This window comes from Diadema setosum, chromosome 14 (assembly GCF_964275005.1).
Source record: "Diadema setosum chromosome 14, eeDiaSeto1, whole genome shotgun sequence".
Classification (NCBI taxonomy): domain Eukaryota; kingdom Metazoa; phylum Echinodermata; class Echinoidea; order Diadematoida; family Diadematidae; genus Diadema; species Diadema setosum.
The window spans coordinates 25,157,927-25,183,562 of record NC_092698.1 but is presented as its reverse complement, the minus strand read 5'-3'; the positions used below and the strand labels follow the sequence as shown (position 1 = coordinate 25,183,562).

The window sequence follows — 25,636 nt, the reverse complement described above, 5'->3', positions numbered from 1 at the left end:
TCGTAACTATCGTCTTCAGATAGTATGTAATTTTGTCATCGCCGTGAGTCGGTCGGGTACTTTAAGTAGGTTTCAAGTTTCAAAAATCTACGTGGGTATAATATCAGACTTGGAGCAGAAGAAGAGAAAACTGACCTCCTTAATTGTGGTCAGGAAATAACTAAAAGAGAGAGAAATTTCTATTCCATTGTCACTGTCTTCGCAAGGCTCAACTAGAATAACTTCCTGTCTAAATAACTTAAAGGTCACACATCACTTCGGGATAAGTAACCTAAACTCTTGTTTATGTTCTCTCTTTTTTTTTAACATCAGTCGCACCCCACTGTTTTAACGCCTTCCTCATTACGCGGAGCCCTATTCCGCTGTCTTCATAATGAGTAACCAATCAGGCGGACTGACTTAAGGCCAGCATCGGACCCGGATGTTGGGAGTTTTTGTCTTCCCTCCTCCCCATCCGACTCCCGCAGCAATGACGGACGAGAATTGAGAATGAGTGACAAGTTGACACTGTATAATTCAATGTGTGTGTGTGTGTATGTATGTATGTGTGTGTGTGTGTGTGTGTGTGTATTTGTCGGAGGAGAGGGAGTAATTGAGGGAAGTGCGTTTGACGATACAGCCAGCTTGACAGACAGACATAAATTACCTTTGATAATCCATATCTTATTTTTCTCTTATTAATACCATTTTTTCTCCTTATTCCCTAACAGTGGTCGGAACTGTATGCGAAAAGCGCTGCTTGTGCTGGGACTTTAGAAGGGATATAGCATTGCTTTTCAATCACTGTTATACATAAGGCGTCCGAATGACTTCTCTTATAATCTTTTTCTTTATACACTCAGTAATATCAAAGGCCACAAAGTCATTACGTATATGAACGAAAATGTTAAATCCAAAGTCTTCTATCGCCTGACTCCATTACATGTTATCTTCCGCTGATGTGAAGAGATTGGAAAAATGAATAAATTCTGTAACTCTTATCAAAATGTGTTTCACGGACATTAAGTCAAATCATCTTTCTTATTTTTCACCTCTATACGTCTTTGAGCTAGTGAATATTCTTATGACACTGTGCATATATACCGTTAGGTATTTTGCTTTATAATATTCGGGTGATATTCGTTTATATTCCGAATGTTCGTTAATCTGAAATTGAAAAAAAAAAAGGGTTTGCTATTTGAAGGTTCTTATTCCGAAACACACGAATTCCCTACGCTTAGATGTTTACTAGTGTAATTCGAAAATGATATGGGGTTCGTTCATCCGAAAATAAAATAAGGTTCGTCGATCTGTAGTCTGTAGCTTAGCTTTTAACGGAACTACTCCTACCATGCATTCTGTTCCTCTAAGCTACGTAAAATATACGTATCTGATTAAAACAAAAGAGTTTTGGGAGTTTTACCAAGATAGTATGGTATTCCACTGTACGCATTTATAACTTTACAATCTAGAGCTCTTAACACATGAACTTATGATTCCTATGAAATGGGTAAATCATATTTTTTTTTTTTGGGGGGGGGGGTGGTCAATTTCAGATACATAGAGAGATTATATTTACTACTTAGCAATTCAACGAAAACAGAATCTTCACTTGAAGTCGGATGGTCCAATGTAAAAGTCGGAAGACGGAAATGCATGACTTATCACGTCGGGGTCAATATTAAATGAATCTTACAATCGGCTATACGTTAAGAGTAATGCGAAGTCTGCTCGCATTCTGTTTGATAATTCCGAATCAGAATCTCTGCGCTAGATTCAGCTGTGTATGATGTGTTTCTATGCATCATTAGTCGATTATAATATTTACTATCGTATTGATCCAACGATGACGAGTCTCCACATTGATCAGCCTAGATGTGCTAGATACGACGTGCGATGAAGGCGAAACATTTCAAAATTTATGCCTACTGGCATATGATGAAGCAGCAATAATGTTCCATTTTTTTTTGGGGGGGGGGGTGGGGCGGTGAGGGACTTTGCTCGGTAGGTCTACAGGTGAAAAGTATTGTCGTCATTGCCACAACGAATGCTGATTAGAAGTGCTGTCTTACTTTGATGCATTCGAGTGGAAGTATGTTGATCGATGCATTCTTAATGGTCATGCGCGGTGTACAATGCGCATATTGTCAACTACTATTATACATGCACACGAATGTGTGTGTGTGTGTGTGTGTTTGAGAGAATATATATATATATATATATATATATATATATATATATATATATATATATATATGGTGGAAAACGTTTTATGTCTACGGTATTTAGCTCTAAGGCATCAACGCACATCTTCGAGAGATAAATATTAAGCGCTTATTTCAATAAATGTAACTATGATGTGTGTTTCCTTTTATGTTGGAGCACCACATTTCTTTTTCGCATCACCAAAATTTCAAATTTAAAGATTTTAGCAACGGCCAGAAAGGGGCAACAAGAGAAAAAAAAAATAGTGTCGAGCCCTTCATCATGTGTATGCAATTATACTCTCAGCTCCTTCTATCTTTTCTGTTGTGGTATAGCTGGCGTGAGTAATTTGCTTCCTGAATCTCAGCTTAATTTACGTTCTTCCATGCACAGTATCCTCAATCCAAGAAACCTTAACCCAGTCAGCTTTCCAAACAAATCTCTTTCAATTTCACTGGAGATATTAGAAATAAACGCTGCTTTTAGATCCACCGAAAATAAGCAACCAAATCGAAAACATAGAATAATATCTAACAGTCAAAATCCGTTGATGACACTATTTATCAATTTTGACAAAGGTTACTCCAACTTTCACACTTCAGGGTACGGTATAGTGAAAAGGCAACCGGAACTAAACGGGATTAAAATATAAAAGCTTATGCCGGTTTAAATCTGACACATTAAGGAAAGGAGGTGCTTAGAAGAGTTGTCATCTTCCCTTCTACAACAAAATCAAGAGTTGAATACATGGCCGGCGCCACGTTTTCAAAAGGGGGGGGGGGACTTCCGGGTTTCATCAGCTAACAAGCCTCCCCCCCCCCAAAAAAAAAACACAAAACAAAACAAAACAAAATAAAACAAAAAACAAAAAGGTCTTCAGTGCATCTTTCTCATTCCACCAAAAAAAAAAAAAACGAAAACAAAAACAAAAACAAAAACAAAACAAAAACAATTATTCCTATGTATGGTGCAAAAAAAAGTAGGGGCCCTCCAACCCCTCCCCCGGTTCCGCCGGCCCTGGAATACAAGGATTTGAGATGAGAGATGCAAAGGCCGTTTCGCGATAGACGAAACGTTATCGTCAAGTTAGTGTCTGGCGAGCACACTTTTCAACATTTCAAACGCTACTTGGGCATAAGATGTGTCTTCGCTGGCAGTGGATTCATGTTACCGATGCACTGTGCACGTGTGAACAGATGAGTACTGGATGAAACCAAATCTAAATCGAGCCAATTAGCCTACCGTCTTTTGCTACACTACTCTGGCTGAAATTTCCCATTAGGCATTAGGTGATCTTATCGTCAGCAGACAAAAAAAAAAAGAAGAAATCGAATGGCGACTAATTTCATTTTCAGATTGGTGCGTCGTTTGCAGGTCTTTAAAATTCCTCCACCGATTATTAATATTGCTCCCGTCTAGGGAAATGATAGTTATTCGGTTGAGTTGAGGAGTCAAAAGTATAGGGTTTCTTTCTCTGGTTTTGTTTAAATTCGTTTTTCTTCTGAAGCTTTGTTTCGAAACAACTTATGACGTCATGTACCTGTAAACATTATTTCTAGTCTCTCTCAAGGATATGATTATATATATATATATATATATATATATATATATATATATATATATATATATGTGTGTGTGTGTGTGTGTGTGTGTGTGTGTGCGTGTGTGTGTGTGTGTGTGTGTGTGTGTGTGTGTGTGTGTGTGTGTGTGTGTGTGTGTGTGTGTGTTCATTCATGTTTTTCCCCGCGGGGACTGCAATGGGAGATAAATATTTTACCCAGAAACATACACATTGACAAAAATCACATTCGTTCATTGCCTATATAGAAATCTAACGAGCCTTTCCTACACACACGCCTACATGTAAATCTTTTTCACTGTGCATTTGTGTATAGAAATGAATGCACGCTCCGGGTTTTATTGTCTCCGTATAGAGTCTGAGGTGTCTCGTTGCAAAGTCATCGATTAAAACCATACTTTCAATTACGTCATTCTGCCTTCTTGCTACTTGATCGAGGTGTCTGGTGTTGAAAAACCACAGGCGTTTATAGGGCGACGACATTCGCAGCTCTCCCCTCACTACTGCTTTCAGCTGTCACCTGCCAGTGCCTGTAAAGTTTGAAAAGAGCTAATAAACTTACTAAACTCACATAGCCTTCACACTTTCTTTGGCATGTACATGTATGATGTATCGTAAGTCGCAAAGGCAAGGAAATATCCCTGTGGAAAACTCGGCAGCATTTAGTTTACTATCACATCTGTAAACTTAGGAAGAAACCTACAGCTAAACTGAGGCATAAGTTTACTCTCCACACGTGACGACTGTAACTATAATGTAGGAGGCTGGCATTGGATTGCATTCTTTTAGCCCTTTTTATAGCCCTAATCCAAGAAGTGCTTAGACTTCCTGATCTCTTGGCATAGTTATGGAAACCTTTCGCAAAGTGAAAATTACACCAACAAAGAATTAAAAAGTCCGCTGTTATTTCACAACCTTTCAACAACAAAAACACAGATGGGCATTCGAGGGAATCAGGTCTACTATTTGACATTCACAAGCTGAGAGTGTTTGTGAATATATATGTATATATATATATATATATATATATATATATATATATATATAATCTATAATATATATATATATAATTTATATATATATATATATATATATATATATATATATATATATATAGAGAGAGAGAGAGAGAGAGAGAGAGAGAGAGAGAGAGAGAGAGAGAGAGGGAGATATAGATATATATATCCATCACCTTGTGAACAGTGAAAATCTTAACACTAGAAACCTACATCTCCTTATTTGTCCTTGCGAGTGACAATTTGGCACGTTTTTGTAGTCAACAGAAACAATATCGCAAATATATCATTATAATCCTGAATATTCCGGATTCTGCACATTGCCTTTTACGATTATCATATATTGTACTAATGTGGAAAAGCATTCTTATATTATCATTATCATTATTATTATTATTTTGGTATATGCTAGTGCGTGTCATCAGGACTTCAGGAATAAGAAATTTGATATGAGCCACTCTATGATTAGAATTATCACCTGACTATCACCAGCTTGAGGTCCAGGAAGAAATAAAGAGACTTTTAGTGGCGTAATGAAATACATACGTACAAGGGCATCAAGATCATTCAGTAGATGATAGCTTTAAACAAAGTCGGAGAGTCCACAGTAACGGGGACAGCCGTGAGGTTGGTGTATGACTAGAAAAGGCTATAATCTTTCACGAGGGTTCGTTATGGGATACGAGGGGTGGTTTTCATTGGCCCTTTAACCCCTAGCTGCCTGCCTTCGAGAGGCGGCTAAGATGTCGTCCAGGCTTTTGCCGGAGCAGGTGAAAATTAAACTCTTGTTTTTTTCGAGCAGGTGATGTAATAACAGAGTCTTGAGAGCAATTCGGCGGCAATAAAAGGGCAAGGTTTTGGGCGCGAAAGGTGCAAGCATCGAGTCGGGCGTCATGCCAGCCGATGCCGATCCAGGTTTATGAGGCATTGAGATTTATTGAAAAGGGGGTTAGAGGTGGAAAGAGAGATGAATTAAAGCTGGTAATGTGGTGATTTCAGGACTGCAAACGATCATGATAAGATGGCATATAGCGTTTTTCTTTTTATTCTCGCGAGTTACGAGTATAATGTCACAGTGCTGTAAGATGTTTGATAATCCATTATGATTTTTTCTTTCTTTCTCTGTCTCGGGGGGGGGGGGTGGGAGTTACAGTAGCGAGTGCATCGAAAGTAATGCAATATACAAATTATCAAGAGAAATATTTAAAAAAGTATGTTATCAAATGCTAAAAGATCCCTCACCACACCATGGTTGCCTGGCGTATATAAGATGTCTTATGATTCTCCTTAAAAAAAAAACAAAATGTCAAGGAAAGATATCCGAAGCAATGAAAATGTAAAGCTATTTACGTTGTGCCACTCTAAAAATTTGTTGACAAACGAATGATACGATCGTGACAATTTCAATATCACCAAGGCAAAGGGCTGTTATAGAGAAGGGCTATTTGAACAATGGTGTGTATCTGATATTGCCAATGTCTTTACGATGTGTTGTAATTTGGAACGCCCATTTTTTCTTCTTTTTGTTTTCTTCTCCGAAGTCGCCTGCGGACATGAGCTCGACAGGGTCGTCACTCTTGCTCATGGGCGTCACGACTGATGCTCTGCACTGCATCTCTTCTCTTTCTCTCTCTCTCTCTAGCATAGTAATATCTCTGCACTCCCATCATGGGTAAGTGTGCGCAAGTAGCTACATACATACACACACACATGCACACACACACGCACACACACACACACATACACACATTTTTATAATCATTATATGCTTATTCTGTATAGTGTAATATGATATGATATAAATAACATCATGCGATATAATATGGTTTAATATAATGTTACATTATATTATATTATATTATATTATATTATATTATATATTATATTATATCATATTATATTATATTATATTATATTATATTATATTATATTATATCATATTATATTATATTATATTACATTATATTGTATTATATTATATTATATCATATCATATCATATCATATTATATTATATTATATTATATCACATTATATTATATTATACTATATCATATTATATTATATTATGTTATATTACATTAGAGTATAGTATGATACAGTTTATTATATCATAAAATAACATCATACCGTTTTTTTCTTTTAAGGTATGCTTAATATGGAGACCACCTGCACTTTCTATACCTCATACTGCGTCATATGAAAGTTTTATGTTCAAACGTCATTAGAAATGAAATGTATATGGCTACATAGATAGACGTACTCATGACTTGAATATAATATAAGTGTATGCATAAATATTAAAACACATATCCCTCTCCATCTCTAGACGACTATGATACTCTGAGTACTCTTTGACTCTCACCCAGCCAATGCACCGCCACTTCCTTAGTTCTTGCACAGTGACAAAGATGGATGAATGGGGATGGAACGTTTATAATTCTCTCCTCTCGACCAGGGATGCCGACAAAAGAAGACGATGCCATGCACAGTGTGGAAACTCACTGGGGATTACCTCCATGTTCTGATTTTCATGCATACTGCAGAGAAGAAAGGGTAAGAGAATATAAAAAAAAAAAAAATCAATGAATGGAGTTCCCGGGAGATGGCGGGGTCAGGGTGTCGACAATTAATTTGTGGGCTAATGGAAATGAAGCACGATCCCATAAGCATGACGCAGAACATTACAGATGGCTATTGACTTTTTGAGGTCGACTTTAAGGGGCGAATACCCACAATTCTCACAGAGAAGTCCGGTATCTATGGTAAAGCTTTCCGCTGAATCGTGTGTTCTCCTTCAAAGGGTAGATATAAGCAAACATAACTTATCAGAGTCTAGCAATCATGGTCATGGTTGTCGTCATTTTCGTCATAGACATCTTGGAATGAAAATTTGATCTTAAGTTCAGTAAGATGATCTAGTAGTGTCGTGTTGACACAATTATGATAACGTCTAATAGACTGTGTTACGCAGGGTGTCTTGTTTCTTTTATTATTTATTACTATGTATTTATCACGTAATTTGATTTTATCTTATTTGATGTATTGGTTTTTGTATTATCATTGTACATACACGTGCATATTATATACATACATTGTTTGTGCCATACACATACATAAACATTTTTTTTTTCTACATTACCTTAACACAATGTATTTGTAATGTAATTGTACGGCAACGACAATGTAACAAAGATAGAGTATATACCACTGTCATGATCCTCTTCTTGTCAAAATTGTTTTGCTGATGAAATGGAAGCAAATGCATACTTTTTTTTTCAATGTTTCTATTGGGTATAACGCAGCAAAAAAAAAATACATTGCGTAAAAGAACTATATGAATCAAGCATACTATAAATTCATACGATGAAACATATCAACAAACTTTGAATCCATACTCCTAGAATATGACAGTGTGAGCTCTTCTCAAATTGGTTCGGAAAGGGGCGTGGCATGTGTACGTGTGAGTGACGGGGTGAGGGGGAGAGTCGTATCGATTGCCATTCCCCCGCCCATTCTCGGTCCGCTCTCAGCCCGGTGGAGGTAGAGTGCGCAATCGATCTACTTCTCACCGCCTGTCCCCCTCTCGTCAAGCTTTCGTCCTTTGCACTATTTTCGTTTTGTTTTATTCCTGCTTTTTGTCTGTTTACCAATGGTAAATGAAAAAAGAAGAGGACGAAATGATAAAACCTCCTACTCTAGACAGCACAAATAAGATGGATCAAAACGGTATAGTTAAAGAGAATAACCCAAAGAGATTTTCGTGTACAATCTCGTTGGAATATACATCCATCAAATGCATGCTGACTTGTGTTGATCTATGATACTCTCAAAGTCACATACGTTGCCAAATGAATGTCTAGATACGTGTCATACATAATGAAGATAATTTCCTGTTATTTTTCTTCAGACTACTTGGATACCGTATTACGGCCACGAAATATCTTCACCAAGATTCTGTCATTGACATCATCTGTCAATCATTGCTAGAGAAATAATGTGATGAACAATAGACATTCATGATTGGAATGCACTTTTCCTTATTGCGTTTAGACTGCGCATAATTTGCATGTTTTCATGTTTGTGACTAAGAAAAGAAATTACTGCTTGTTGTTAAAGCCAAAACACAGTTCTCGTGTGCTTACAGAGGTGTCGCTTTTGCTCTAATCTGTAGGGCCTATGTAATGTATAATTAAAGACATTTGTGAAAGAACGTCATGATAACACGATTACCATTGGGTATGATGAAAATGCGAAATGTTAACCAAAACGGTTCACCGGAATTACTACAGTTTCTGAGCGTACCCGATCGTGGTTGCTACAAAATGTTTTACTTTCGATAACATCGATTACAATATATCGGGTCATAGCGGTATCCATCGCTCGCGAAAGTGAATTGCACGCAGTTTGTTCTGAATGTGATTCCTAGTATGGACACAAGTCGATCATCACGTATTGTACACCTCCACTTCTGAACGGGGGAGGGCGCTTACGAAATAAAAGTTGGTATTATTTCACGCTATAATCTCAAAATAGTACAAGATAACTCGATATCCTGGCAAATTGCGCCGGTCAGACAAGTTTCTTGTTAGATCTTCCCGATACATAGCACGCAAATTCCAACAATGGTGGAGGATTGGAAGATGAATATTAAGATCCTGCCAATCGAGTACCATGGTTTAGCTTTAAAGCCACATGTCTGTGACTGGCAAGCAAGTTAAAAAAGTATCCCATTTTCGTCAAAGAATAATGACAATAAAGAGCAGGTACTAGCATTTATACGAACATCCTATCTTTGAATAAAGGCAGAAATCATGGCAACAAATAAAAAGGAGTTTGACTTTTTTAGGTCCTGTCAGAGTGATTGACTCGGTCATGCTGTTTTTCGTGTGTAATGCACAAATCTAAAAACATATCTGTCATCAAAATGTCATGTTTAACAACTTTGGTTTATGTCTTTCATGGGTTTTAACCCGGAAAATCACTGAAACCGTCATTCTATGGTTTGATCTTGCATTTTTTAATGATTTTTTTTTATTAAAAAAATCATTCGTTGCTGGTGCTTCATGAGATAGAATAAAAATTTGTGCTTTATATTGTATAACCTATGTTTCTGTCATATGCCGTTGTTTATCTCCATTGTTAAATAAGATGATCAAAAGCATCTAAATTGCTAAAAACTGTACGTGATCCTTAGACTAGCATTAATACTTTCATTAATACTGTCAAAGCGGCGAATACATGTATGTGTAATTTATTTGTTCTGTGGGTCCTATTACATTAAAAAAAAAGGAATGCAAGCAAAAATAAGTAAGAAAATATGACATAAGCCAGGTATCAGCCAATCTGAATTGAGTCTTTGAAGACTTATATTTTCTGACTTGAGTTTGATCTCAACTTTGACATGCAACACGGTCCTGTTCATGTGCAGATCTAATGAATTTAATCAGGTCCATCTGGGGCCCGTTTCATAAAACTTGTCATCAGTGACAAATTGTTATAGATGTGACAAACTACTGAAATCTTTGCATCTGATTGGCTGAGAGCAAATTTGTCATAGAAAATAATGTGGCAGTTGTCACTGATGACAAGTTTTATGAAACGGGCCCCTGATCCTTCTCCAACATATAGGGAGAGCGCAGCGAAGTTCAGAGTTCCCAACTCAATGAAGACGACAAGATGATACTACTGTAGGACCTCGATTATCCGGCCATCGATTCTCCGGATTTTCTGTTATCCGGACGTAGACGGGCTGATTTATATTTCTTTCATGTATTTTCATTGCCAAATCTCACTCAAAATAACCATTATCGTGCGAATACACGACGGGACATAGTCCTATCATCGCAGCTTTTAAGCAACTTACAACTTTTTAGGTCAGTTCCTGAGACGTTGTCAATGACTGGTGCCGCGCTTGTCACTGGTACTGGGTGCACAGCAGTGGTTACAGTACAATGCAGCGGCAGTATTCGACGAGTTGCAATGTCGATCTCATTGTCCGTATCCACTTATGAAGTAGGGAACATGACAATGCCATGCAGATAATCATCATATTATACCCCGTTTACAGTGCGAGGCTCGGCCGCGGCTCGGCCGCGGCCGAACCCACCTTCATTTCAGTGTAAACGCGCAAAAGGCCAAATGCGAGGCCAAAATTGGCCTCGCAAATGGCCACGCTCTGGAGGTGGTCTCGGCCGCGGCCGAGCCGCGGCCGAGCCCGGCCGTTTCTCAGCGTAAACGCAAACTGGACCAAATGCGCGGCCAATTTTAGTCTGGCTTCCAAACCCTCTGCCTGTACTACTCGCTATTCAGGGTATTAACCCCTAAACGTCGAAAACTAGTATAGTTTAAGATAATTTTGTCCTGCAAAGGATTTTTTCCTTCGGCAAAGGCCTTTGCCCTAACGGCGACTTCGTCGCCACAGAATTCAGTTGGCAAAGGGTCTGAAAACCAGACAATACCAAATTGCGTTTGTTTACAAGCAGAGCGCCACTACGACAAAATATTGAAAGGTTTGAATTAAAAGCGCGGCCGAGCCCAGCAGTGTAAACGGACAAAATTGCGAGGCTCGGCCGCGCAATTGAGGCCGGACTCGGCCGCGGCCGAGCCGCGGCCGAGCCCGGCCCCGCACTGTAAACGGGGTCTTAGTGCATTGGTAATAATATACCCTAGCATGATATGCTGGAAAGTATTTGAGCATATCTCTCTTATCCGGCCAGATCGATTATTCGGACGCCTGCCGGTCGCGACGTGGCCGGATAATCGAGGTCCTACTGTATTTGCAAGAAAACCGGCCAGAGACTTGATCGGTCAGCAAAGACCGATCGTCGACGAGATAAGCTCTGTGGACAGTCATTCAGAACTATACGAACGAACGCGTGATTGTTAGTTTATAAAACAGCAGCATTACAGAATGAACGTTTGGACGCCAAAAGCAATCATAAGTCCCCAATATCTGGGCAAGGTGTTATTTACATCCTGCTGCTTGTATCAAAGATTTCTTGTCGTGAGGGAAAAGTCTGATGGGATTTCCAAGATGTGCTACATCTCACTGCCTGGGGGCGCATCAACTCAGCTGCTACTTTAATGCTCGATAATGGATTTTTGCTCGTCTGAATTAGCCTTATAAAGCCATACGATAAAGATGAAAAATAATAAAAGCAATCTTACAACTATAGCTGGCTACCCTGGACCAAAATAAGAATTGAAAATAAAAGCTAGGGAAGAGTTTTTAAGTACTATATGCAAGGGCGGATTGCACAAAGAAAATGATTATCTTCTAGAAATAGAGCGGTTCATAGATATACGTTGTTGAGGCTTTTACAGTGACAGTGCGTGACAGGTGGACAAATTCCTTTTCTTTGTCCCTCTCCATAAATGTATGTGGATGTGTATGTGTATGTATGCGTGCTTGTACACTTACTATAAGACTGCAGTGCGTACCGTGAAATACAAGTATACATCAACACATTTGAAATGTGACTTACTATAATTGATATTATGTAAACTGAATTTCTTCACAAGGTTAATTGACAGGAAGACTCATTCCAGGATGATAATATTGAGCGTAGGATAATTCGAATCTACGTAATAACTCTTGCTTCTCGAACATGCTGTTTGAATACAATAAGTGTCGTCAGTAAAAACTTCCTGGAACACAGATAAATGTCTTACATTGAGACAATTAAACAAACCTAGGGTTGTTGAAAAAAATACATGACAAATCAAATTAGATTTTATATAAATTCCTTGCATTATATACATTCGCAAATAAATAATGCTTAAATCTATTAAAATATTGAGCGAGATTTATAATAATTAAGAGATCACGTTCTTTGACACTAGAGATAGATATGTGCATGTTTGTTTGTTTGTTGTTGTTTCTTCAGGCTCCCTTTCAAGTAACCTGCTTATAGGACAGCAACTCCACCATTTTCTCATAATATGGAAATAAATGTATCTCTGACTATTTTTTTAATATTCCTTTGTATTTGTTCAAATACTGTAAAAATTATCGTAATTATTATAGACCTGTTGTTAATTTATCAGGCAGACATTTGTTCAAATACATGTACTGTCAATTCATGTTTTATTTTCAGAGAAAATGCAGAAATAAAGTCAAACTTCACTGAAATGAACTGATGCAATCGAATTGAATTGAAACATGTACCGGACGAATACTCAAGCAATTGCCATACAGACTTATCAAAGCTGCTAGATTATAACACTCTACTGGACAGAAATAGCATCTCCCATGAGTTGAGTGTCTGTTCGTGGCCTCTTGTGCCAAGGTGAATGAACCGCAGACATTTTGGTTTGTCTTCCACGCTATATGACATGAATATATGTTGGATCACAAACTGAATGACAAATGAGTGAGAGAATCTAGGGATGATGGCATATTACAATATTTCGTGAGCGTAGGCTACTTACTTACAGGAAATGTAAAGCTCTGTGACAAGAATGTGGCGGAAGAGAAAGATTACTCCCTAACTCTCATTACTTTTTTATTAGTGTGATTTGCCGTGATTTTTTTTTTTTTTTTTTTTTTACTGTACCTTGGGAGTTGATCATTTTTGGCTAAATTTGTGCCTGATGCCAGAAAAACCGTCAACGATCAAAATTTTACATGACGAATTCGATTTCATGAGTATCTACATGACATGAATAACAAAATCCAGAGCTGTAACCCTTCTGCGTTATTCATTGCATCACTGATATGTTCTGTTGTACATTGTAAAGGCAATGAAGAAACTGTATTGCTGTACATTCTAAAGGTAATGAAGAAACTTGCCTTGTTAGCACTTAATGTTTATGTATATCCATTTATATGTATGGTACCAACAATGTATATGATATATGTGTATGTATCTGCATAAGCAATGATATAATGCAGGAACCAATAAATCAAATCAAATCAAATCAAATCAAATCACATGCGTTGACATTTTGGGCTTACAGCCAAGTAAATTTTTTTTTAAGTGCAAAATTTTGTTATATTAATTAGTTTTAGTTATATTAGTATATACGTTAGTTTTAGTTATATTAATATAAACGTATATGCAAGGCTCGACATTAACCTTTTGCATATTTGCATTTTTTTTTTGTGGGGGGGGGGGGGTGGGTGGTCCGACAATGAACTTTGGTGGCCCGAAAAATAAGAAAAGCATGAATTAGAATGCGATAACTTGATAAAACGTCAAAATAACGGTTTACGACAAACCATAATTATATAAAAATGCGTCTGAAGATGCGTCAAATATCACGCACAATAATTGTAACTGTGACTAAGAAGTTAGGAAGTTATATTTAAAGAGCTCTGAAATGCCACGTTTTTCCTAACTAAGTCTAACAAATTTAGTACTAAATGGAAGCATGAACACGAATCCATGGCACCACATATTCATGGAGTTATCTAACATAGGCTATACCAACTTCTATTGTTAATTAGATAAGATATAGAGGAAATATAGATGGTGTACATCTTATGACGCGGTATTGAATCGTACCTGTTTCGTATATAAGCTCGTTATGTATGTAATTTTACCACTTTTTAAATATAGATAAAAAACTGTGTCATACATCCTTTGTAATTCAGCCTCGAGGTGCAATGAATGATTTTATTGGAAGAAATGAAAATACCCTTAAAAAAAGAGTTTGTAAATTAGACTGAGTTCAGCCGTGAAGACTATTTTGCTACACTGTTCGCTGCAGCAGCTATTGGTGGAATTTCACCTAGCTGCTTTAATGCATGCATGCAGACATAAAGCACTTCGCTGCGAGTTATAAATTCTCCCCTTTTCTGGATGAGGAAAAGGCAAAACGGATGTATACACTTGCAAAATTTCGGGTTATTCTCCTCTTTTCTTGATGAGAAAAGTACATAAAAAGGAGAGAAAGAGGGGGAGGGAGCGAGGAAGAGAGTCGTGCAAGGCGTAATGTTAAAGTTCAACTCAAACAAAAATAAAAGTTTGATTGAGTTTAATAGTTTCATTTACATCAGACATCAGACATCTGACATGAAACGTCAAAGTTCTGGAATCATTCACAGATTTCCATACTTAAAATAAACTACTTTCATAAAGGCAGGATACAAATCTAATGATACACTGGCGTCATTGCCCCTAGCAATACTCCTATTGATCTGCAAAAAAAAAAAAAGAAGAATATATATATATATATATATATATATATATATATATATATATATATATTCTGTATATTTTCTCTCTCAAAATGATGACAATTGGAAAAGTCCCACTAATTAAATTGTCGTTGAGTTACAATGGATACGAAAATAATCATGACTTTAAAGAAGAAATTTCTGTAGATCATGAATCAATAACGAATGAATAGTACATTGTGAAGCTATGATTTCATACACTTGGCATTATGTAGGCCTATAATAGTTACTACTGATTTGATACATCTATGGAAAGCTTCCAAAGTCCATCTTGAATGTAATTTTCCACGTTCAATTGCAATAAAGCTTAAAATTTACCTTCTTTTATGCTATTTGATCACGGCATGAGTGTCTATGTGTGTGTGTGTGTAGGGGGGGGGGGGGTATTACGGCATATTGGATAGGATTCTTGACTCTCATTCGGAGGTTCCGAGCTCGAATCCCGTCAGTTTTTCGTCACTTCTTTTTTTTTTTCTTAACCCAACATGTTTCTTTCAACCCAGGTGAATAAATAGTTACCTGGCAACTCTAGGGTATTATAACGATAATAATTATGGCATGCTGGGTCCTCTGTAGTAGAGCAGTGGCAACACTGAAGAGGCTACACAGGGAAATGATAAAGAGACCATGCTTTTATACGGTATATCTCTCTTCTGTATAAAGCAATAAACCATCCCGTAACGAAGAAAGAACCGTGGCCTCGTCCTCATTCGATCATCTTTCTCTCTCCTCATCATCCGGCTCATCTTCCTCCTCCGGCTACTTTTGACCTCTCCCTCCTCCCCCTCATTCTCCTCCTGTGCTTCCTCCCTTTCCTCCCATCCTCGCTCTCACCCCCCCCCCCCCCCACCTCCAGTAATCTTCCTTTCCTTCGCCTCCTCCTCCGGCTCCTCCTCTCCCTTGTCCCCTCCTCCTCCCCTCCTCCTCTTCCTCATCCCCTCCTACTTCCCTTCTCCTCCTCTCATCCCCTCCTCTTACTCCCCTTCCTTCTTCCCTCTTCCTTTCCCCTCCTCCTTCTCTCTTTCTTTCCCCTCCTCCCTCCTCCTCTCCTCCTCTCCCTCTCCTCTCCCTCATCCCTCCTCTTCCCCTTCTCCTCCTCCGTCTCCCTTCTCTTACTCCCCTCCTCATCCCCTCCTTCTCCTTCTCCTCCCCTCCTCCTCTCCTCCCCTCCTCCTCCCCTTCCCCTCCTCCTCTCTCCCTCTCCTCTCCTCTCCCTCATCCCCTCCTCCCTTCTCCTCCTTCTCCTCCTTCTCCCCTCCTCCTCCTCCTCCTCCTCTTCCACATCCCCTCCTCCTTCTCTCTTTCTTTCCCCTCCTCCCTCCTCTTCTATTTCCTCCCCTCTTCCTCCCCTTCCCCTCCTCCTCTCCTCCTCTCCCTCCTCCTCTCCCTCATCCCCTCCTCTTCCCCTTCTCCTCCTCAGTCTCCCTTCTCTTACTCCCCCTCTTCATCCCCTCCTTCTCCTTCTCCTCCCCTCCTCTTCTCCTTCCCTCCTCCTCCTCTCCCTTATCCCCTCATCTTCCCCTTCTCCTTCTCTGCCTCCCCTTCTCCTACTTCCCCCTCCTCCCCTCCTCCTCTCCTCCTCCTTTCATCCTTCTCCCCTCCTCCTCCTCCTCTCCGTCATCCTCTCCTCTCCCCTTCTCCTCCTCCGTCTGCCTTCCTCCTGCTCCCCCTACTCCACCACTCCTCCCCTCCTCTTACTCCCCCTCCCCTCCTCCTCCCCTCCCTCCTCCTCATCTCTCTTCTCCTGACATCCATAATGAGCAAGCCTTTCCATCTTGCCCGTCCACCACCTCCTATATACTCGCGGAAGAGAGAACCTCCTCCTCCTCTTCCTTCATTCCACATCCAGTCTCCACATATCCATCATTGTGTACAAAATAAAAACCGAAACATACAGCAACGTCATTCTTGAGGAAGATATCATTAGCTATCTGACTTTCAATGCCCTTCTTATAGTGTTCTAGGATAGCAGGTTCACGTCATCTTTTCAAAGCGAACTGAACTAGTTTATTCTACAGTGATTGGGAGATAATGTTGAATGTAAGTTTCTGGAAATGATCATGATGCATTTCAAATACTAATTTTCTTGAATATCGTTTTAATTCAAGTGAGAGACTGGGACTTTTAATTGTTTTAACATCGAATACTTGTACGTGAACACGTGACCGAGGTAAGCTTCGCATAAAATATGCCTAAAAAAGCAAAACAACAATTCCTCCACAGGTTCGTTGTAAAGAATATGAAAGAAAGTGCGTACTAACCAACCTATATTATACGAGCATCATTTCAGTTTTGGTAACCATGGTGACCGTTCGTACCCACTTATTCATTTCTTTTTGTGTGTTCTTTTTAAAAACCGTCTTGGCATCACTCTTCAGTGGTCAATTCGTCCACATTCTTCATAAAAACCAATTCTAAATGACAACATCAGAGAGCATCTTCAGCGAGGAAGCTCTCTCTTTGTGTGTGTGTGTGTGTGTGTGTGTGTGTGTGTGTTACGTGTGTAAACGGTAATGCATGCAAAAATTGCAGGGATAGACAATGTCCACTATGCATGCAAGTTAAGACTATGTGATGAATGCATTCAAGACATCGAATAATGATAATGTTAATTCATCTATAAAATTCAAGATTCCACGAAATAAGTCAGCCATTATGATTTCAGTTTGTGTCAACTGATTGCAAAGAAAAGCAAGGAATCTGTGTATTTTCTATAACTATTCATACCTTTATATGCGATGTTTTGAATGGAATACAATGACAGGAGTTGTGATGAGAACCACTCCGTGCGTAGGTCCTATACATTTTTTTTCAGATTACACGTAATTTAATATGACCGCTATCCGTTTGTCTATATGCTATTGCATGGTTGAAACACCACTTTGCAAGCCCTGTTCATGTCCTTATCATCTTTCTCAAAACAGTGCACTATTTTGAATGCTCCCTCTCTCCCTTTGGTAGGTTGTACGACATTGGAAAAGTAGTTGCAGTGATGTCATATCAACAGGAATTGTGCGAGGAAGAAGAGGAGGACTGCAATCAACAAAAACTGAATGAAACCAAACAGATTGTCATGATTGAGATAACATTTAACATTCAAGCCAAGCTTTTAATGTGTCTGATTTATAAGTATGAAATATGTTACATCATTATGTAGTATAATTTACAGTATCTAAATATAAAATGATGTTCATTAAATTTTGAAGCTCGATCTAAATTCCAAAATTTATTGCATACATGTCGTACAAACACTTGGACAGATATCAGTACTTCTGAAGTACAAATTGATGTATGACGCTTTTGGAGTGGCGATGGATTGTTGGTGTTGTTCATGCTTGTTGGTATTTCAGTATGATGACCGATAAAAAGTTCACTCAAGTCAAATAGAATCGATCACCCCGTAGACCAGTTGTCTGGGTCACTCATATAGTTCACGCGCTACGTTGGCAGTTGGAGCATCAGCTGCAACTGGCAACCGTGAAGAGACAAGCTGCATCGCTGGTTACGCTCAGCTGTCACTATAGCAAATGGTAGATTCGGCGCTCAATCGAAGTGGTCAGGAAAACATAACGGAGCTATGATACGTGTAGCCTGACGGCTAATTTCTCCATTTGCTCAAATTGAAAATGTTAATTGACACAATTAGATGAGGTGCCCAGCGGTTGCGCATATCGCGCGGGGGGAAAATCGATGGGAGCGCGCTGCATGGCTGGAATGAAATAAGTCAGCCAAAGAGTTCATTTTCAATCTTGTCGAAAAGGTCTCTGTTTTGGGGCTGCGTATCTCTCCGTACCTGATGTCATTGTGAATGTTGCTTCTGAATGTGATTCAGCTGTAACTGTGAACATCTTCTCAATTTACAAAATGCTTAAAATATCAATTAAATTACTCTTTTGCCAGTAAGTCTTACAAAACGGTTTTGTAAGAAACATTCTTGAGAACAAATAATATTTTGTTTTTAGAGTTTCGTATCAGGATGTTATGATTATACTCATAATTACACCAGCTCGATACATTGAAAAGATGAAAAAAAAGAATACATTGATTGAGCACTGATAGAGGTGACTCCCATATTTCCATGCGTAAGCTGACTAGACAGCAGATAATAATGATAATGATCTGGTTAAGTTTCGGACTCTTTTAATCTTGATATGATAATTAGGATGGGTAGCTATTTCGGAGAGCCGAAGATGGGTATCTATTTACTAGATTAGCGATGACTATAAGATTAAATGTTACGAGCATTAAGGAAATTCATTCAAATTTGTGAAGGAGCCTAGCGTCTTTTCGTTGTATCAAGTAAACTGGTCGCACTTTCTACACAAATGTAAATATCTTTTTAAAATGATTGTTATTAAGCAAGTCACTTGTTACAATAATTACATCTTGAAGGCAGTTGCAAACATACTGTTATATCTCGAGCAAATAATATGAGGCAGATTATTTTACATATTTTCATTCTGAACAGGAAAGGTGAACTCGGTGATATTTAACGCGCACACACACACACACACACACACACACAGAAATACACACAAAGCAACAAAGCAAAGCGAACAAGAGAGGAGTGCTACAAATTCTTCAGTGTCTGAAAGTGGTGTAAGCACAACCAGTCAAAAGCCCTATACGTACGTAAATACAAGCGCATAAAAATAATATACAGAAACGACAGGCTGGCACATTTTATTTTGTTTTGTTTTGTTTTGTCTCCTTCGTGACAACTCGTACATTTTATATTTTCCATAGGATAGGAAAATTTTTGTTGTTGAAGACGACAGGAAACTTTCTTTCCAACACTTCCCTTTCGGCGAATCATCATCAATATATCACGAAACAAGTCTAGTGGTTTAGACTAATCAACGCTGTAAGAAGTAGTTATAAAGTCGGGCGCCCTCTCTCTTTCTATACTCTATTCCGCGGACGGTTTCGGCTGGTGCTCCAACCCTACGTGAAAACAACATGACAACTTTTTGCCTAAATCCTGTATATAGTTGATGGTGACGGAACCGTTGGGTGTGGAAGACCTGGGGTTGCCTTTGGTTTAGTTTATATCTTTTTATGTACTTTTTTCAGTTCCAGTTTTAGTTTCAGTTGTTGTATCTGTCCACTTGTTTTTTACAGATGAAATCATTACGAAAAAAAATCAGCAACATTGTTCTTATTAAAATATATAAGATAAGTGCACTTAAAGCGTACTTAAAAAAAGAATATTATCAAAAACATTACGCGTATACCACAGCACATTTCATATTTTAAAATACGGGTGGAGGAGACCATCATCAATAAGCAGTTCACTTGACTGGGATAACGACCTCAGGGCTGTTTTGTGAATTCATTAAGAATTCACTCATAACTATGTACACTTGTAGCTGTACAATACTTGTCAAGTTCAAAGGAAGCTCTTTTTTTTTTCTTCATTATAGCCCAAGCACATATATCTTACCCCTTTTCTCCGTTTTAACTGGTTAGTTTCTTGAACTTTAATAGGCAGTCTATATAAATGTCACTACAGTTCATTGAATGAATAGAACTGGTCCCTCTAACGTTTTATGATAGCCATGTATACCGTTCAAGAATGCATTCCTCGTTATTTTTAGCTGTTACGTCAAATAATGAAAAAATTAAAAAGTGTTTGCATAGATGTACCCGTGCACACGTCAAATAAGGGGGAAAAAAGAGTGTTTGTATAGATGTATCCGTGCACAGGCTAATGTTTGGCCATCAACTTTTTGAAAGGAAAAAAGTGGATTTAAGTCATTAATAACTGTTAACCTGAAATGAAATGAAATTAAGTGAAATTCAACGGAAAATTCGACTTCTTCCTGTGATTTTGATGTCCGTCTTTGTGGTGATGGGACAGTCGGGTTCTCTATTTTTTTTAATTCTCTCTCTCCATTGTGTAATATATTTCTCATACTATATGACATAACATTGGTGTCCGATTACAAGAGTGACAATTATTGTTAATTCATTATTACCTAGATAATCGACATAACAGATTGTAGACTGCATGCTATGCCTGATGGCTAAATGATGCATTGCAACTCAACTGTAAGTTTATAGCTCCACAACCAATCAAATAATAATTATGAAATCAGTTCATTGATAACTGATACGAATGCTACTCATGTTGCCTCTTGTATAATTAAGTACACATTGGAAATAATCTTTATTATTCCGTATTAACTTTCCAATCCAATAATATGGAACTCGACATCCGCTGAAAGAGCACGTGGCTTGAAATAGACTGATTCTGTGATATCTATTTAGATTTAATGCATGATTTGTTCACAAAAGTTGCCCTGAACAATTAAAAAGCTTGCTAGAGGTTTGCCCAACCTAGCAATTTCTTAGTCTTAATTTCCTATATGAACGTATATTATGTGGGAGAAAGCAGGTGAGTTAAAGGCTTCGTTACTATAGCAATCATAGGCTAGCTGTGTAGGAAAAGAAACATTCACATTGTAATGATTACAGAAAGGGTGTATTCACTGTTCCGTAACCGGCTCAACCCCTGATTCAGTGAACAATAATTCTATTTTGCATAGTGCATGGCATTAATGGCCTATAAGCACAAGGGGAGTATTACTTAGTATCAACGGATCAATCAGTATCAATGCGGATTATAAACTTCATGACAACGCAGCTCACTTCTTCTTCTTGTTCTTTTTTGTTCATCTTAATTCATCTTATAATTATTATTTTTCTCCTTTATTGTTATTGCTTTTCTCCTCTCCTGTTCTTGTTCATCATCATCATCATCATCTTCCTCTTCTTCTTCTTCTTCTTCTTCTTCTTCTTCTCCTCCCCCTCCTCCTCCTCCTTCTTCTTCCTCTTCTTCTGCAAAGGTATCCAGAGGGGGAAAAGATAGTAAACTGGAGCCTGGTTGTCATGGATACCGTAGCATTCTTCTCTGCAGCCTCTCTCGTTGAGGGCGGATCCGTCAGGAGGAGGCGCCCCGGGCCCGCGTCGCCTTTAATTTTGTTTTGTTTGTTTTTTTTTAATAAGTGAAATAAAAAGAAAAAAAAAATGAAAGGGGCTCGTAAGGCCCACCTTTATTTTATCATTTTTTTAAAATCCGTCCATGTAAGCCGATTGTAGTAGATGGCACCAGAAAAGAAAATTGCGCTCAAGCCCATCCCCCCTTTTTTTTCTTGTCAGCTTATGAAACTCGGAAATAGCACCAGAAATATAAACTGCTTTGCGCCCCCTTTACGGAATTCCTGGATCCGCCCCTGGTGATAATGAGAAGGGGGTCGACCCACTCGGGAATGATCTTAAAGCAGCTGATGAGGTACTCGCAGACAGTCTGCTCGAAAGTATAGGCATATCTCGTTTGTAACAGCGATGACTTTTGATTTTTTTTTAGTTTCCAATTAATGGGGCATGATGACAAACTTCAATGAAAAACGACAAATGAGCAGCATAAATTGGTGTGTGGTCACTATAACTGTTTGCTTTGAACTTTGAACTTTGCAATTTCTAACTATAAATGTGTCTGTAAAACCATTATAATGCAACCCTCTATCCATTTGCCGACGAGTGACAGTGTTCAGGCAATGGCTTTCTCCACAGCACTATCATTACCCAGATAGATACATATCAGCCACCAGAAAAAAAAAAAAAGGGGGGGGGGGCTAAAATAGTCAAAGAAAACACTGCATTGACTTCATTCTCTCTACATCGGTGAGATTGTGGTAAATTTCATTTTACCGAGAAAACGGACGCGTAATAATAATCATGACATTATTTTGAAAGGATCGGGGAATCTGGGGGAACGAGCAACAGTTACATACGAGGAACAGTGAAAGCTAAAATGAACTATAAAGAGAAAGCAAACCGCCGGAACAATGGGTCGTGAAAAACGAAAGGAGGATGTAAGACCATGCACATGCGGATAATATTTTATTTACCCTCTCTCAACCACCCCTCAAAAGTAAACTTAAAGCTCTTCAATCAACTCCCGACAATAACGACAGATATCTCCCTGTAGGCCTAATCGTCATGATATTGGAGGAGAATATCTTAACCAATGGCAATACATAATTAGGACCTAATGTCACTAAAGGCCGCGCAGTAACGTGTTATGCGTATTATCTCCCACTTTATAGAGAACGTACAGTAGTTATGATCTTCATTCTTTTCCACCAATTCATTATAGGCTACCTGAAATCCAATTTGCACGTCACAATATTTAAAGTGAAAAGTATACCCTTCTTGTGCAAGAGTTAATTGGTAGTTAGAGCTGAAATTGACTAGCTGCTAATGCACAGGGATTAAATGACATCTTCAGGGGAAATTAAGTTTGTAATGTACAGGCCTATTGTAAGAAGAAGCCGTTGGCAATAGAGAAATGACATTAAGGGAACTTTCAGTTCTCCTTACAAGCCTATATACTGTATTACAAGTAGGAACCCGATCATCGATACCTAAAATCTTAGTGCTCGCAGATCTTAGAAAGTTCCTGCAAGTAATCGCTTCAGTTTTTTTTTTTCACTTGTGCAAATAAGTCAACCTACAATTCAACAACGTTCACATCAAACTATAATGAATAAGAGCGCTTAAAGGGTACTTAAAGAAGTAAATAGACTTGTATTATACGAGTATAAGGATTTTTTTTTTTTTTTTTTAAACAAGAGGATGAAAATCTTGGCCAGTGATGAAGGAAAAGGCAAGGTAGTATTATGCTTTGTCTTGGCGTTGCAGACGTGACTCATTTACCGATAGAAATTCTGGTGCCTATATACCGCAAGTCATCTGCAGAAATATGCTAAGACCATAGTTGAGTCTCATACAGCTACAAAAGAAAAGAAAAGAAAAAAAGAATAAGAAAAGAATAAAAAGAAAAGAAAAGAAAAGAAAAGAAGAAGAAGAAGAAGAAGAAGAAGAAGAAGAAGAAGAAGTAAAGAAAAGCTGAAATTAAAACACAGGAGTGGGAGAGAAAGGGGGAGCCCAGGGGATAAAACGGAGGAGCCCGGCGGAGGAGAAACAAAATAAAGCAAACAAAAATTCGCCTTAAATCCCTGTCAATAGACGGAGCTACGGCCATCTTTGGTCCAAATAAGAAAATTAATGAGGTAAGCCTCTAGTATGATTTTCCACAACCCCCTCCCCCCCCCCCCCCAACCCCACCCCAGTGTTTTATTCGATAGATCGTGAACATCTAACATTTTTCTTGACTTGACTTCCGGTTCCAGCGCTGAAGCGACGGCTCTGCAGACTCCGCTATTCTACTGAACGCCCTTTCGGTAACCCTTCATGTCAGATCAACCAAAGCAGTAGAGAGAGAGAGAGAGAGAAAAAAAAAACAACAACAACAAAAGAAAAGCAAGAACTCCAAACGAAGTTCCTGGTGCAAGTTACTTCCGTGTTTGTGATCGACATTACATTCAACTAGTCTGGCTCGAAGTCGTATTGCATTGCTCGGTTGGAAGCTCTGTACTTGGGCTCTGTCGTGTGACACCCAATTTTATTTGCACGTGGAGTAACTGGACATCATGACAAAGTTCTTGGATAATTTTTGGGTAAGATTTCTGCTCGATATTTGGTACTTTTCGCCGGTTTTTTTTTTTTTTTTTCGTGGTCATGTTCTGTCTGAATGCACACGAGACGCAGAGCGCCGGGCAGATGACGAGACCAACCCGTCGCTCTCCGAGCATGCAATCCGCTGCCACGGTCGGTGAGCGGGGCAGAGCGAGCAGGCAGCAAGGCAGGTTGTAATAAAAGCCGTACCGGTACCTCGACCGAGATCTGACGCATTCAGTGTACAAAACGCAGGTGCTATTGTTATAGTGTGGCACGCAACGCGTATCAAATTGATTACAAACGAGGAGAAAAACCTATGTTCTAATATCCCAGATAAGAAGCAGTTTTGGCAGTTTTATCATAGTCCCGTAACCATCGTAAATACAGTGAATAAAAATCATCTGTATCAAGTTCTTAAGCCATGAAACCTGTCATAGCTAGTGTAGTGGACTACTTTGATACTGAATGATACACAATAATTAGCTGCAGCCAGCCAATCTAGCTATTCTCATGCATTGATTGAACATTGCAATTTGGATCGCCATTGGCCTAGCTATTTACCATTTGTTTTTGTTATTTTCTGACGCCACAACCTGCCCGAGTAAATGAGCTGGTAATGATGATACCAGTCTTAGCGACTGTAACAAAGCTTCAGCACTATTAAAAAACAGAAGTAAGGGGGGGGGGGGGGGAGGGAACTACCAGAGAATAGTATGGCCATGTCATGTGACAAGAGGATAATCTAAGAACAGTTTACAAACTAGCTTGCATTACTGGTGCATTGCCAAGTCATCCAACAACTCTGCAAGTACAGGCGTAGACTACATACAGATCTTCTCCTTGTTATAATTCAAAGTACTGGTACACCATTTGGAGTGACTGTAGGAATTGTATTCAACCAGACAGCCTGCGAATTAGACTTGGGGAACCAAGCAAATTTGATTTAGGAAAAAAAAAAGAAAAAAGGAAAAGATATCCCAGCCTACTATAAAACCAAAGACAGAGATATTTATTATGGGATAGCAACTAAAATTGTTTGTCAATTGATTCATATTTCAATGTACTGTAATCCAAATGCCTACATTAGAAAAAAAAAAAGAAAAGAAAAAGAATCTCTACATTCATTCCAGGGGCCATGGACGGGATTTTG

The 25,636-nt window shown here is 38.7% G+C and overlaps 1 protein-coding gene across 3 annotated transcripts in view; it reads left to right on the top strand.

Annotated features, from left to right (window-relative positions):
• The first annotated feature begins 24,351 nt into the window (after positions 1-24,351).
• LOC140237719 (proline-serine-threonine phosphatase-interacting protein 1-like) overlaps positions 24,352-25,636 on the top strand; it is a 91,022-nt gene continuing 89,737 nt past the window's right edge. For all 3 annotated transcript variants that reach the window (XM_072317646.1, XM_072317645.1, XM_072317647.1), the window contains exon 1: positions 24,352-24,485. In XM_072317646.1, coding sequence (XP_072173747.1) covers positions 24,459-24,485 — 27 coding nt within the window. In that variant the 5' untranslated portion in view covers positions 24,352-24,458. The remainder of the gene's footprint in view (positions 24,486-25,636) is intronic.